The sequence below is a fragment of the Vipera ursinii genome, assembly GCF_947247035.1.
Source record: "Vipera ursinii genome assembly, chromosome: 2".
In the NCBI taxonomy this organism is placed as follows: domain Eukaryota; kingdom Metazoa; phylum Chordata; class Lepidosauria; order Squamata; family Viperidae; genus Vipera; species Vipera ursinii.
In genome coordinates, this window is record NC_139513.1 from 195,865,641 (window position 1) to 195,882,253 (window position 16,613).

At 43.4% G+C, this 16,613-nt stretch overlaps 1 protein-coding gene across 3 annotated transcripts in view; it reads right to left on the minus strand.

The window, feature by feature from the left end:
• Window positions 1-16,613, minus strand: part of TMOD1 (tropomodulin 1) — a 37,930-nt gene extending 21,317 nt beyond the window's left edge. For all 3 annotated transcript variants that reach the window (XM_083355511.1, XM_083355513.1, XM_083355512.1), the window contains exons 1-4: window positions 15,965-16,613; window positions 10,309-10,494; window positions 7,081-7,237; window positions 941-1,060 (exon numbers count right to left, since the gene is read on the minus strand). In XM_083355511.1, coding sequence (XP_083211637.1) covers window positions 941-1,060; window positions 7,081-7,237; window positions 10,309-10,428 — 397 coding nt within the window. In that variant the 5' untranslated portion in view covers window positions 10,429-10,494; window positions 15,965-16,613. The remainder of the gene's footprint in view (window positions 1-940; window positions 1,061-7,080; window positions 7,238-10,308; window positions 10,495-15,964) is intronic.

Consider the following 16,613-nt stretch of genomic DNA (forward strand, 5'->3'; position numbering starts at 1 on the left):
GGACGAGTAACAGGCGCTCACTCTGTTATGCGGCACTCGGGATTCGACCCGCTAAACTGCCGACCTTCTGATCGACAAGCTCAGCGTCCTAACCCACTGAGCCACCGCGTCCCTATAATTTTCTATTTATAATGAGCCAATCAGGATGGAGGGTTTCTTGAACATCTTGAAATGCTTCTTCCCAGGTTTCTGATCACCCAGATTAAGTTGCCATTTATGAAAATTACAGGCTATCTTTTGGTTGTTTATGTCTGTGCTCTTTCTTTCTAGGCTCCCCACAATTTCTCACATTAAGAAAGATTTAAGTCTGCCTCATTCATGGATCAGGATTAAAAATAAGATAACATCATGGTAGTATAAAACTCTTGCTGTGGCATGTTCATGATGTGGTTTGATAAAAGAAGAGAAAGAGTTTAAGAATTAAAGTAGCTGTCCCTCACTTCTAAGTCACTAGAATCAGCCCTGTGAACTTAAAGATGATTTTCACTCCAACACATTCCTACATTTTAAAAAAAACTTTGGCAGAGAGGAGGAAAAGAAGATAGTTCTGTGCTATTATCGGAGAGAAGCAGTCAGCTCCATTTCCTAGATACCGGTAACAATCTTTGTTACAAATTTACAGAATGATTTCTCCATTCTCCTATGAGACTGAATACAGTCCCAGAAAAGGGAAAGGTACAGATAGAGCATCCTTAAAATTTCAGAACAATTATAACTGTTTTCAGCTAAATATAACCATAATAAAATAAGTTTACTGTACTCCCTTCCCCCTTCTGATTCTTTCATGCACAAATTCTCCTAGGACTTTTTAAAATCTAAATTTTTAAATATAAAAATTCCAAATTTTAAAAATTCTCCTAATGCAGAGAACTCAAAGCCTCTTGGAATAACGATAATTGCAACAACAACAAAGCTAACACATTCAGCAATTGCATCTTACCAGCAATGTCGCAGAGTTCAGCATCGGAAGCATTCGCCAGAGCTTCCTCCAGCTCTGGTTCCAGAGTTACACTTTCCAAAACTGGATCAATAGCTTTCTGCTTGGGGACCCAGATTTTTCCTATAAATACATGAAGTGGTAACAGCTTCAGCTCCATTCCAGCAGGTTGGCAATTAGATACATTTTAGTCTCTAAAGGTTAAGGAACCAGGCTAGAAACTGGGAGACGGTGAGTTTTAGTCCTGCCTCAGTCATGAAAGCCAGCTGGGTGACTTTGGGCGTGTCACTCTCTCTCGGCCCAACCCACCGCACAGGGTTGTTGTTGTGGGGCCAAAGGAAGAAGGTGTGTTGAATATGTTTGCCGTATGTTTGAATTATTTGTAAAAAGAATAAAGGAGGATATAACAAACAAACCAATACATTTTACTTTCCTAAGAGCCTAGCTAAGGTGGTTCTTTCATAGTTCCTAACTTTTGTGGGTTAGATAGCATCACCAGCAGATGGATTCGTAGCTGGCTGACAGGCCGTACTCAGTGTGTGGTCCTCAATGGAACTGTATCTACATGGAAGGAAGTGTGTAGTGGGGTGCCCCAGAGCTCTGTTCTGGGCCCAGTGCTCTTCAACATCTTCATCAACGATTTGGATGAGGGGATAGATGGGCAACTCATCAAATTTGCAGATGACACCAAGCTGGCAGGAATAGCCAACACTCCAGAAGACAGGTTTAAGATACAGGAAGATCTGGACAGACTCGAACACTGGGCCCTATCTAACAAAATGAAATTCAATGGTGAAAAAAGTAAGGTTCTACATTTAGACAGGAAAAATCAAATGCACAGGTATAGTATAGGTGGTACCTTGCTCAATAGTAGCAACTGTGAGAGAGATCTCGGAGTCCTAGTGGACAATCACTTAAATATGAGCCAGCAGTGTGCTGCAGCTGCCAAAAAAGCCAACACAGTGTTAGGCTTCATTAACAGAGGGATAGAATCAAGATCGCGTGAAGTACTAATACCACTTTACAATGCTTTGGTAAGGCCACACTTGGCATACTGCATCCAGTTTTGGTAACCACGATGTAAAAAAGATGTCGAGACTCTAGAAAGAGTACAGAGAAGAGCAACAAAGATGATTGGGGGACTGGAGGCTAAAACATATAGGGAACGGTTGCTGGAATTGGGTATGTGTAGTTTAATGAAGAGAAGGGTGAGGGGTGACATGATAGCAGTGTTCCAATATCTCAGGGGCTGCCACAAAGAAGAGGGAGTCAAGCTATTCTGCAAAGCACCTGAAAGCAGGACAAGAAGCAACGGATGGAAACTAGTCAAGGAGAGAAGCAACCTAGAACTAAGGAGAAACTTCCTGACAGAACAATTAACCAGTGAAACAACCTGCCTCCAGAAGTGGTGAATGCTCCAGCACTGGAAGTTTTTAAGAAGAGATTGGCCAGCCACTTGTCTGAAATGGTATAGGGTTTCCTGCCTGAGCAGGGGGTTGGACTAGATGACCTCCAAGGTCCCTTCCAACAACTACTTCTTCTTCTTCTTCTTCTTCTTCTTCTTCTTCTTATTATTATTATTATTATTATTATTATTATTATTATTATTATTATTATTATTTTCAAGATTATAAAAGAAAGGGGGAGAGGCATTGGCAATGAGACTGTTGTATGAAAAAAGGAAGTTAAACTCTCCCCTTCCCAATTAAAATCATCCTCTCTATCTACCAATAACTCACAGGAAAATAAAGGTCTTACTATGTGTGTGTGTGTGTGTGTGTGTGTGTGTGTGTGTGTGTGTGTGTGTGTGTGTGTTATTTAGATCAGGTTTCAAGACTCACAGTGTGGTTGCTAACCTCACACTTAAAGTAGAGGTTGGATTTTATGTAACTCCAAATCAATTTTTACAGCATCCTACTTCTAAGATTTGCTAAATGTGACTAGTACTGTATTCATTTAAAAATAGCAATGGCATGAAGTCAGAGCGTGCCTTCAGGGGTCTGGCACCTTCAGTGATATCCCAGGCCTTTCTCCAAATGTTCATTCACTGTGGGAGGTGCTTATTCAGGCTTGGCCCTTTCAACAGGGAACCAAATTCCTTCCTTATATTTTCACACACACTTTTAAAAGTAAAGTTCTATTTGTTTTACTTAAGGTAAAGCTAAAAAGTCATTTTTCCACTTGCAACTTACACTCATTCAACCATTGTTGTGCTCAAACAACAGTAACAATGAGGGGCTTTATGTCATTTCAGTGATTAACGAACGAGATTCTGAAGATGCTTTAAAATACTGCTATGGAAATGGCCAAAATGTACTTTGAGTAGTGCTTGACTGCTGATGAATGCATGTCCGTGTAGGTCTCTTAGCAACAATATAAAAAGGATTTGCAATTGCCTTTTCTTGAATTTTCCCCCCCACTTCCTCGTCTAGTCTTGGGATTCCCTGGAGTATTAGCCAACATAACTGTGTCTAACTTTGGTGCCCAGAGAGGGCCAGTCAGGTGCTGCAGGAAACAAAACAAAAAAGCTAGCTGAATAAGTTCCAAAACTAGTGAGAAATAGTGGGGGTGTTGGTGGCTAGGCCAAGGGATCTTTAATTTTAAAAGCAAAATCTCAGAACAAAAGAAATGTGTGTATGCAGTGGTGAAAAGTTGGACCATATGGCAGTGAAAGTTGGACTATGAGAAAGGCCGAGCGCCAGAGAATTGAGGCCTTTGAGCTATGGTGCTGGAGAAGACTCCTGCGAGTCCCTTGGACTGGAAGGCGATCAAACCGGTCAGTCCTAGAGGAGATCAACCCTGACTGCTCTTTAGAAGGCCAGATCCTGAAGCTGAAACTCAAATACTTTGGCCACCTAATGAGAAGGAAGGACTCACTGGAGAAGAGCCTAATGCTGGGAAAGATTGAGGGCAAGAGAAGAAGGGGATGACAGAGAATGAGGTGGCTGGATGGAGTCACTGAAGCAGTAGGCATGAGCCTAAATGGACTCCAGAAGATGGTAGAGGACAGGAAGGCCTGGAGGAACATTGTCCATGGGGTCGCTATGGGTCGGTCACGACTTCGCAGCTAACAACAACAACAGTGGTGAAAATGCCATCTTTACCGCAAAGGGAAAATAAAGATTACGAAGGGACAAAATTAGAATAGTTTTGTATTTCTTTTGCTATTTTTTTTTCCTTGTAAAAGAGGACAAAGTCTGCTTTGGGTTGGTTTGTTTTGGAATGGAAAACAAGAAAGCAAGAAATAAGATAGGACAAACATAAGGAAAGGGCTTCCTTTTTATAAAACAATGCAGTCAAAGGGGGGGGGGAAATGGGGGAGAAAAGTGCTGCTCCAGGCGTGGGATGTGACACTGGAGCTATTTTTGTTCCTGCTTCCTACGACATGGCATGAAACACAGGACAAGGACCAGGTGGTCCAGCTTGTGGGTGGAGCAAGACTAAATTTAGGCTCACACTGAAGCAACTGCTCCTTTTCTCACGAGGGTAAAGGAACGAAAGGACAAAGTTACAGAAGACGGGCTTGCTTCTAGGAGCATTAGCCATACAATCACTATTCTGGTCCTTGAAGTAGATTTCATTTCAAAGTAAAAGGCAATACGAGCATAAAATAGAATTGTCAACTAGCCACAGCCAACCCACAGTGGCCAACTCGCCATGGCCAACGGGACAATTCCCTGCGGGACAACTTGCCACTGGACAAAAATTATGTAATGTTGGAAGAAATGGTGGAACAGAATCATGAAAGAAAGGATGCAGAAGGAGGGGCAAAATGAAATGCGAATGACAACATTTAAAATATTTATTTTAAATGATTTTAAATAATTATATGAAATTGTTGAATTGTCCCGTGGCAAATTGTCCCATGGCGAGTTGACAGCAGTGAGTTGGCCACAGAAAGTTGCCCGTGGCGATTTGTCCCATTTCAGTTTTGGGATGTACTTAAGAATGTCTGTAAGTTTATCAGTATGAGAAGCACAATATAAAACTATTCTTGATGGTGCATGGCACCTGCAGAATTAGTTAAAGCATATATAAAGTGATATTTTAAATAATGAAAATATTGATCAGCCAATGCAAATTTACTTCGTAAGAAATGGAGATGCCTGATAAAGAGTGAGTACTGAAGGAAATAGTAAATACAACATCATAATTATTAGGAGTAGCATCTTCCATTGTTGCCCTTCCTTAATTTGACAAAATTCATCCCCAGAGTTACAGGATTATTTATAATGAACTTATTAATTATAGCTAAATAATGGAAAGGGGCGCGGTGGCTCAAAGGGGCGCGGTGGCTCAGTGGGTTAGGATGCTGAGCTTGTCGATCAGAAGGTCGGCAGTTTGGCGGGTCGAATCCCAAGTGCCGCGTAACAGAGTGAGCGCCTCTTACTCGTCCCAGCTTCTGCCAATCTAGCAGTTCGAAAGCACGTAAAAATGCAAGTAGAAAAATAGGGACCACTACGGTGGGAAGGTAACAGTGTTCCGTTCGCTTTTGGCGTCTAGTCATGCCGGCCACATGACCTCGGACAAGCGCTGGCTCTTCGGCTTTGAAACGGAGATGAGCACTGGCCCCTAGAGTCAGAAATGACTAGCACGCATTTGCGGGGGAACCTTTACCTTTTTAAATAATGGAAAGATGTACACCCTCTATCAAAAAGAGACAAGTATCTGTAAATTGGCAGAAATGCCCAATTTGATATAAAATTAGACCAAAAGGTGTAACAAAAGAAGGATTCTGGAGAGACTACTTTTATATCCTGTTGGAATTTTTATACACTCTTAGAATGCCAAGTTAATTATTTATTTTGAGATATCTATTTCTGTGGCTTCACTGATTACTGATCATCTGTCTTTTTCTTAAACATAGATCCATGGGCAGGGAATGAGATGAGTAAGGGAGGGAAGGAAGGAGGGAAGGGTGGGCTAATGTATTCCAGGAAGCATTTTAGAGGATTTAAAGGATGATCTCTGAGTGGGAACTCAAACTCTATCTAGTCCACCATCTTGTTACAGACAATGACTAAACTGATTTCTTTGAAATGCTTCACATAACCTTTGCTGGCATGGAGGTGTCCTTGCTACTCAACATTTATGGGGATATAAAATAAAGCAGAAATAATTACTACTACTACTACTACACTACTACTTGAACATTGGAACTGACAAAATTACCATTAGTCAATTGCAAAAGGCAGCTTTACTTGTAAGATTTACATCCTGCGACAATACTTTTAATATTATTAAAGAACATCTGCCTATCTCAGGCCTTGGTAGACAAAAATGTCAAATCCATACTAAATATCTGGCTGTATGACCAACCATAATTTATTAAATTTATATATTGCCCAGCTGTCAATGAGTCTGGGCAGCTCTAAGGGATAGTGGATCCAATTCCTGTGGGTTTATGTAAGCATATTGATTCACCCAAGCTTTTGCATCTTGTGTTGGTCTGCAAAATGTGTGAGGAAATATTTAAAAGACTAACATCCCAGGGATTTAGCAACTGTATGTAAACACAGCATGAATTTCAGTCTATGTGCTCCCCATCTTCCACTCACAATCCAACTGGAAGTTCTTCCGAGTAAACATTACTAAAATGAATACCGGTAAGGTTCTGTTTGAATAAGATTCTGTTTCAATAGGATTTTCAGGAGAATGTCTCAAAAGGTAAACATATGCTTGTCACTTACATTTATTTATCTATTAGATTTTTATCCCACCTATATTACTTTATAAGTAACTCAAAATGGCAAGCATACCTAATACTCCTTCCTCTTCCTATTTTCCTCACCACAATAATCCTGTGAGGTGGATTAGACTGAGAGAGAATGATTGGCCCAAGGTCACGCAGTTTGCTTTTATAGCTAAGGTAGGACTAGAACTCACAGTTTCTTAGTTTCGGGCCTGGTGTCTTAGCCACTAAATCAAACTGGCTCCTACACATTAGTACATATTACAGCTACAATCCCATCTTGGATTTTGAATCCCCAAACCCACTGAACATGCAAAATATATAACAGATGCACCTTAGAATGAAAATGCTATGGGCAATCATTGGTCAGCTTCATCTAAATTCTAGAACATACATTCCTGGGGGGGGGGGAGAACCCCTCAAACATCATTGACACTTGTTAATTTCCTACCTCTTTTCTCTCCCGTGAAGGGAACCAGGTCGTCTCGGTCTTTGGTGTCATTCGCCTGCTTCTCCAAATGTGCCTGAAGAACACCTCTATTAAAAGGGCCTGTGGGTGTTTTCTTGGTCTGATCTTTCTGCCTCATTCCTGCAGGTAATATTGCATTCTATATTTTGGAGGAAGGAGAAAAAACATACAAGCTCCATGATCACCACCCATCGCCCTATCTTTTTTAATGAAATCTCCCTGAAACCCCCCCCCCACACACACACACTAGCAGGGTCTAGTTATTGAATTGGAATAGCATTCCCAAAATCGTAAAATATGTGAAGAAAAGTTAGCTTGTTCAATTGACCACCAAGTTAACAATATTTAAAATACCTCTAGAGAAAAATAACAAAAATTAAGGAAAACAAACCAAAAGCACAAAAGCATAAAAGACAAGATAACAAATCAATCAAATAATCCCCCGTGGGCTCAACTAGCCTCCCATCCTTCATCCCTGGGATACAGCCAGGGCTTGAGAGTTCCCAAAAGTCCAGCAGAATCAGGGCCAAACTAAGTGTATGGTGATCCAAAGGGCAGGGGTTATACTAGACAAAGCACATTTCCTGGATCCTGCAAGAGAACATTCTCTAATCAATCGGACCAGGAACATGCCCCTTCTGCCAAACATGATGGGCCAACTGGAGCCCATTGGAAAGACAAAGCCCTCAGATGAACCAGCATAGAGGGACAGGACAGGTGGCCTTGTCGCAAATATTCAGAAATGGTTCAAAAAAATTTTTTTGTCCAAGGACAACAACATTCCTTAAGTCCTGGGAACAAAGATACTATTAAGAAGAAACTGCTAGGTGCAAACAACTGGGTCCACACCTGAAAGTTCCAAATTACTGATTTATTGCGCAAGCTTCTGCACAGGAAGATTCTCAGATTAATAGTTTGCACCTGGGTAAAACTAGATAAGAGTCAAAGGCATTCAAGGAGGGTTAGACTTTGTCCTCTTTTGACTACATAGAGACTCTAAACTAATGCCTTGCTTGACTCCTCCTCCTACCTCTGCCAGTCTCTCTCTTCCACAGAAACTCAGGCTGGCCTTCTCTGACTGAGGGAGTTTAGGAAAAGGAAAGAAAAAGCACAGTCAGACTTGCAAGTTTCTGTTATCATAAAAAGGTAAAGGTAAAGGTTCCCCTGCACATGCGTGCTAGTTGTTTCCAACTCTAGGGGCCGGTGCTCATCTCCGTTTCAAAGCCGAAGAGCCAGAGCTTGTCCGAGGACGTCTCCGTGGTCATGAGGCCGGCATGACTAGACGCCAAAGGCACATGGAACGCTGTTACCTTCCCACCGTAGTGGTCCCTATTTTTCTACTTGCATTTTTACGTGCTTTCGAACTGCTAGGTTGGCAGAAGCTGGGACGAGTAACAGGCGCTCAACTCTGTTACGTGGCACTCGGGATTCGACCCGCCAAACTGCTGAAAGTTCATAATCATAATCATAATATTAAAGTTGAAAGGGACCTTGGAGGTCATCTAGTCCAACCCCCTGCTCAGGCAGGAAACCCTATACCATTTCAGACAAATGGCTGTCCAGTCTCTTCTTAAAAACGTCCAGTGTTGGAGCATTCACAGCTTCTGGAGGAGTTGATTTTCTGGTCTGATCTTGTGAGAATGATCTTGGGAAACTGGAGGAAGAGCTGTGACCTAAATAGTGGTCTGACAAATGAAATTCTGAGTTCAAAAGAGGAGAGGTGGTGAAAGCATCTCCGAAGAGACCTAGTAACCCTCACCTAGTAATCAGGTGAGTAAAAGTAAGGAACGGAAGAATTACTTTCAGTCTTGTAAGGTTTTGTCAATGTAATCTTATAATAAAGATAGAGCCACAACGTCTGGTTGTGGTTCTGTCTGAACAACCCTACAAAGCTAACAGGTGTGCCTTGTATGGCTGACAGACAGTCCCATGCCATGAAAGTCTAGGAAACCACCAGCACCTTGAATTTATTTATTAATATAGACGCTCATCTCATTTTTATGTGATTCTAGGTAGTTTACATTTCTAGAGCCATTTTGGTGTAGTGGTTAAGGCAGGGGTGTCAAACTCAATTTCATTGAGGGCCGCATCAGCATTGCGGTTGCCCTCAGGGGGCCGGGTGGGTAATGGCCAGGCTAGGCGTGGCCTACTGGGTGGGCGTGGCTGGAGTGGGTGTGGCCTACTGGATAGGCGTGGCCAGCTCTACATCGTTCACATCAAGGATGCCTATGGGGGCCTGGGCAGGAGTGGGACAGATCTGAGGGTCTCTGGCAGAAGGAGGGTCTCTGGGCCAGGGCCAAGGCAGTGGGGGCCGTTCCCTCACTGTTTCCAGGATGGCTTCGCGGGCCACATGAAACCACTTCGCGGGCCGAATCTGGCCCCCGGGCCTTGTGTTTGACATGTCTGGGTTAAGGCATCAGGATATAAATAGGAGACTGGTAATTCTAGTCCTGCCTTAGGCATGAAGCCAACTTGGTAACCTTGGACCAGTTCCTCTCTCTCTGCCGTAGGAAGGAAACAATGACAAATTACTTCTGAAAAACCTTGCCAAGAAAACTGCAGGGGCTAGTCCAGGCAGTCACCAGCAGTCAACCCTGACTCAAAGGCACACATACAAGCAAGAAACCAGATTACAATAAAATAAATACGTAAGTACACAATATAAAAAATAAAACATGTAGCCATTTGGCATTTTCCAATGAATTATTGGAACTACAGCCAGAGGTATATTTGGAGCCAGTGCAACTTGTATATATCTATAATCGCTTGTACCCCTATATTCTGGACCAGCTACAGCTTCTGGATGTTGTTCCAGGAGAATCCCATTTATTTATTTTGGTATGTGCCACCTTGAAGCCCCATGAAGAACATATTAATCTGCTCAAGAGATGACTAAGCATGAGTGAAACATGGACAGTATTAGCTGGCCCAGGAAGGGGCATAATTGACACACAGCACAAAGTTGTGAATAAGCCTTCCTGGCCTCCATTGCTGCCTAATTCTCAAACAGCAGCTGTGAATTTAGGAAGTCTCCCCATTGTTTGTGTTTGGGGAAATACAACACACACACACATCCAGAATTAAAGATTGGAAACCATCAGTTCAGGAGACCCTACAATCAGCCACTCAGTCTTGTTAGGATTGAGCTTAAATCTATTCTTCCCCAGAGCCTCCAGGCACCCAGTTAGAACTATTCTTTAAAGTACTTACATCTGGATCGAGTTCTAGTAACTCATCTTCTAGAATATTAATTTCCTCTTCTGTCAATGCTCCAAGGATCTGATCTTCATCTAGATCTCGGTATTTCTCTAAACCTTGTCTGTATGACATTTTGGAGAATTGACTTTTTGATGTTTTCTGGATTTTAAGTCTCTTCTTCTTCCCAAAATATAGGACCTGGATGATTAAAAAATTTAAAATATTAAAACTTATGTTGCATGATGGTAGAATTATAATAATACAAAAATCAAGTTGATCATAATCACTAGATGGCAGCACAGAGGTAAAGAAAGCCAGCACCCAAAACAAAAAAAGAACCAATGAGGGATCAGCACTACAAAAATTACTGATCAAGATTGGTCACAAAGAACCAATCAGAGACCTAACCTCACTGACCTGCACCAATTGGACATCTGCTGGGCTAAATATCAATTAAAGGTCAGGGACCTGATACTGGTAGAAGTCTACTCAATCCCTGTATTCCCTGATCAGTTGCCTGTGGTTTCTTTTCGCACAGAGGTCCCCAACCCTCGGCCCACGGCCCACTAACTGGCCATGGGCTGTTTGGAACTGGGCCATGGAAGTGGAAGGCAAGCTCGTGCATAGCTCCACTTGGTTGAGCAGCAGACAAGCTTGTGCACACACGAAGCTCCATTTGTGAGAACAGCAGGTGTGCATGCCAGCCTCTCATGCGAAAGGAGCTGCATGCGCACGCGTGTCCACTGCTCATGCAGAACCATCCCCTCTCTCTCCTCTCTGGTCTGCAAAGCTGGAAAGGTTGGAAATGGCTGCCTTAGCAGACCACCTTACATCTGAAGATGCCAACCACTATTGCAGGGAAATATGTTGTCTTGACTGTGGTCACTAAATCCTCAAGATCAACACTGTACAGCTCAACACTGCCCAAGGGATACAGGCCATGAAAGCCTACACCAGATACAGGGGGAAAAATGCTTTGCTGAAATCTGTTTTCTGTATAGGTAGTCCTCACTTACCAGTGGTAATTAGGATCGAGACCTCAGTCACTAAATGATCATAAGATGTGATATCAGATGACTGCACTGACTTATGCTGCAGTTCTGGCAGTCTCAGTTGCTGTCGCTAGGGGACACCCCCCCCTATAGAGTCATAGCATCCTGCGGTCACGTGATTGCCATTTGTGACCTCCTGTTGGCTTCCCCCTTGGCTATGCTTGGCCGGCAGTGAAAGTTACAATTGGCAATCACATGATTATGGGATGCTGTGACAGCTGCAACTATGAGGGCCCGTCATAAATCACCCACCATCACTGCCATTGTCACTTTGGTTCCTGAATGAGTAAGTGTATGTGGAATGAGGACTATCTGTTTGCAGCCGAAATATGATATCCTTAATGGTAGTTCAAGAAGTCAGTTTGGTGTAAAGGAATTGGACTAAAAACCAGGAGATTGTGAGTTCTAGTCTTGACACAAATCCAGCTGAATGACTTTACGCTAGTCACACTCTCTCAAACCTAGGAAGCAGGCAATGGCAAACCATTTCTGAAATTGTGCCAAGAAAACTGCAGGGCCTTTTCCATGAAGTCCCCAGATGTTAAAAGCTGCCTTGAAGTCACCAAAAGAACAAAACATTTTGCTGTAGAATACAGTTCTTTAAATGTGTCAATAAATTTAAAAATGTGATTTACCACCTAGAACATATATCAGATCTTTTTGGCTTGACAATATTGACAATAGCAAACTTGATATCTTATTAAATATAAATGTTAGTCCAATTTTAAGAATTCCACTGCAGGTCTCATGTATTTTTCACCCGATACTATTGTACAGGAAGTTCTGCAACACATTTTTGGCCCTTATGACTAAAGATTGGCTGCCCAACCCAAAAAGAAAAGAAAAAGATTGAAGAGCTCAGGAGGGAATAAGGACAAAAAGACAAAACCAGCAAGTTCCTACAGACACCCAACTTATACAAACAAAATTCAAGAAGAACAAAATTGCCTGTCCCATTTAATCAAATACACCCAAATATTCCAAGTAGAGCATATGAGGACTGTAATTAGGAAGACAGATTATAAATCTTAAATTGTCTAATCTTTATTAATAGTCAGATGGGAACTGGCTGATGTGCTCTGCTTTGCTGGCAGTATTCAAGTAGAGGAAGGCTAACCATCTGCCATGGATGCTATAGCTGAAATATTTGTTTATGTAATGTATTGGGCTTGCTTTGTTAAGGGAACACCACGTGGTACTTGCTGGAAGGCTGTTTGAGCAGGGAAGCTGGCTAATGGCTCCCAGCTCCTCAGACAACCTGTCTCCAGCGCCGCTATTGGTTCCCTCTAGGGTGGCAATAGGTTGCTTCAAACCTATTGGATGCCACCTAGAGGCCAGGGTATAAATTGCTGCATTCGCATTCCTGTTTCCCAGTTCAGATCCTGCAAGCAATAAACCGTGATCTTTGCCAAACTCACTCGCCTCGTCTTCATTCCTGTGCAATGATCCTAGTACACAACAGTTTATATTTCATATTTCTTTATCTGCCCATCTGCCTTACAGTGGGGCTCCAGGTGGTGGAATTGGACTGTATCAGTGTTTCTCAATCCCAGTAACTCCCAATAATCCCAAATCAGCCATGGAGGTGGAGTCCACACAACTTAAATTTGCTGGGACTGAGAAACACTGGAGTAACATTTTCCAATGATGTAATTATTGTAAATATTCCTCTTCCTCTTCTCCCCACAGCAAGCCTCCATCATATGGTAGCTGAAATAATATACAATCTGTATCATCTTAAATTCACAAAAGATTTAGAGTTCTTCTGCCTTTATTTTAAGGCCCAAACTGTATCCTATGGATAAGTTATTACCCTAAAAATCCTATTCCTGTGCTGTTAAGAGCAGCCTGATACATAAAAATTCAATAGATGAATATTTCCTAGCTCTTACAGGCTTACTTACAAATAATATATGTATGCTGAACAGTTGCTAGAACCAGCTTTTTTCCCTCTGAGCCTATATTTTAACCCTAACCCTAATGTATTGTAAAAAATGTATTGTAAAAAAAACAATGCTACTTTTCACCAATCAAGCGGAAGCTAAGGAAAATAGGAAGAAACCACAGTTTCTGTAAATGTGCAAGAACAGGTCTTATAAAGCTAAGGTCAGGTCTTATAACCTAAGCTTGCCATTCAGTTTCCTTGTGCAACATTCCGTCTTGCAGCATGGCAACCCACCCACCAGTCACTTTTTATGACTCAGTTTCTCAGATTGTCAATTATTATGTAAAATATAACAGGGAAAACAGGAAAGCTACCTTTCATTTCGCCAAAAACATTAGGCTTGCTATAGTCTTGAGTAAAGAATAAAAAGGAATGTCCTTCATCAAACAATACCTTCTCCTGCTCATTTATAACATGGATATGCACAATCATTATCTTCTTCTTATCAAAACCAAAGCCGACTCAGTTAGGAGAGTCAGGATAACCTTTGGAGGCCCAAAAGGGTTCTCCACCCATGTGACTCACGGGGCATAATTCCTCAACCTTTTTAGCCCTAGTGTGAGTTGAAAGCAGCTGATAAGAAACTTGTCACTGAAAGTTTGTGTAGTAAGTATTATCTGGGATGCTCCAGGACTTTTTAGGTGTTTGCAGAAGTTCCCAGTTTGTTTTTCAAAAATATTCATAGTTACTGTTATTGATTTCTGTACTTGTTATAATTTATGTTCTGCCTTTCCTCCAAACAGCCCACGTGGTATACAACAGTATTTTTCAAAATTGGGAAGTTTAAGACTTCTATAGGCAGAATTCCCCAGTCAGCAACAGGTTAGGTAAAGGTAAAGGTTCCCCCGCACATGTGTGCTAGTCCTTTCCGACTCTAGGGGCCGGTGCTCATCTCCGTTTGAAAGCCGAAGAGCCAGCGCTTGTCCGAGGATGTCTCTGTGGTCATGAGGCCGGCATGACTGGACGCCAAAGCCGCACTGAACACTGTTACCTTCTCACCGTAGTGGTCCCTATTTTTCTACTTGCATTTTTACGTGCTTTCGAACTGCTAGGTTGGCAGAAGCTGGGACGAGTAACAGGCGCTCACTCTGTTACGCAGCACTCGGGATTTGACCCGCCAAACTGCCGACCTTCTGATCGACAAGCTCAGCGTCCTAACCCACTGAGCCACCGCGTCCCTTTTAGCAACAGGTTACTTACACCTTAAAATCCCACCCACCCATCACATTCTGACATATAGGTAGTCCTCAAATTACAACCATTCATTTAGTGATCGCTCAAAAAAATTGAATTATGACCCTTTTTCACACTTAACCACCATTGCAGCATCCTCACATGTGATCCAAATTTGGATGCTTGGGAAGTGGCTCATATTTATGACTGTTGCAGTGCCTTGGGCTCCAGTGGATCACCTTTTGTGACTTTCTGACCAGCAAAGTCAGTGGGAGAGCCAGATTCACTTAACAACTGTGTTACTAAACAACCCCAGTGTTTCATTTCATTGTGACAAGAAAGGCTGTAAAATAGGGCAAAACTCACTTAACAATGGTCTCACTTAGCAATAGAAATTTTGGGGCTCAAGCCCTCAAAAAAGAGCCTTGGTGGAGCAGTGGGCTAATGCCTCCTTAGGTAACACCAGCTGCCTGCAGTTAGTGCAGGTTCGCATCCCACCAGGCTCAAGGTTGACTCAGCCTTCCATCCTTCCGAGGTAGGTAAAATGAGGACCCAGATTGTTGGGGGCAATAAGCTGACTTTGTAATAATGCCGCTTGGGGTGTGTGTGTGTGTGTGAAAGCCCTAATAAGCAGGCATATACATAGAATGAAGGCTACTGCTAAGCTTGTAAGCCGCCCTGAGTCTTCGGAGAAGGGCGGGATATAAAAGGAATTAAAATAAAAAAAATAAAAAAATAAAAGTCAAGGGCTACCTGCACATACGTTATGGTGAGATGCAGTGACTAGCCTAGCCTAGCCTAGCCTAGATGTGGGTAAGATACTGTTAGCTAATATGTTGTTAGAGGTGGATCATCTTTTAGAAACATCCTCTTTGCGTGCTGTGCCGTATCAGAGGAAGGAACCCCAAATCTTGGCAACTTTCCTACTGATGCCTTGTCCCTTTAAACAGCAGATGCCCAAAGCTTTCTCTCCCTCCCTCCCTCCCCCCACCCCCATTACTTAACTCTACTTAATCTTCACCTGCTTTATTTCCAAGCTCCAAATTCTGACTATGGAGGCAACAACCTAACAGCCACACGCCACCTCCATGGGTACACACCCTCCGCCAGGGCTACGAGGCAGAGAGGCAACTTGCTTCCACTTTGCCCCGGAGCGACCTGCGGCCAGAAACTTTCAGCCGCGTCAAAGGGAACTAGAAACTCCCAAAGGGTCTGCCATCATGCCCTCCCCCAGCCCCTCGCTCTGTCCTTCCCAGTTCCACCCCAGCCCAAAAAAAAAAAAAAAAAACCCCGCAAGCAGCGAGAGCAGAAGTAGCAGCTATTTATAGGCGCCGCGCCTAGGCCGGTCCCCTTTTGGTGGCGGAGGAGCGCTTTGGCCAGATATGGCTTGAGCGGCTCATGCCGGGGCTCCTGAGGGAACCGAGAAGCGGGGTCCCAATTCGAAGGGCACCCAAGCATGGGCACCCCCAACCCCTGCCCATTCTACCCGCTTACATACCTGTGGCGGCTGCAGGCGGTGGGCTTCTGGAAGAGGAGGGCGCACGCCGCCGGCCGCGAGACGGGTGCCCCGGAGAGGAGCTCTAACGTGGCGCAGAAAGCAGACGGGGGGACTCCCTCCCACCGCTACTGTCACTCATGGGGCTGAGGACGGTGAACGGGAGGCCGCCCCCCAGACTTCGCTGGAGCCTTGGCTGAGGGGGCTCTTCGGTGCCTGCGCTCTAAGCGTCCGGGGCGGGCGTGTGCGGAGGAGAAGCGACAGCCAAGCGTTGGCTGTGATTAGAAGAGAGCGATTCCAGGGTGGGCGGCCAAACACTGCCTCAGGGACCGTCTGGTTGCGTGGCCGTAAATAGATTCAGGTCCTACCTAGCCTGGCCGACCAGGAATGGAACAGCTTTCCTGCATTTCGTCCGCCGCCACTCTTTGCCTACTTTAACAAGCCGGTTCCCGTCGGCGTATAGTTACGTGCACAGACTTTACGCTCTCGAGATTGTAATCTCTGCAGGCTGGTGACAAAAAAAAGGGCGGGCGTTTCAATGATTAAAGCGACTCTTTAGCTGCTCATGGGCTTTTTTTTTTTTTTTTTGAAATAAAATGAATTATTCGTGGCGCTTAAGCCACACTATTTTGCATACTTTTCTCGTTTTTTT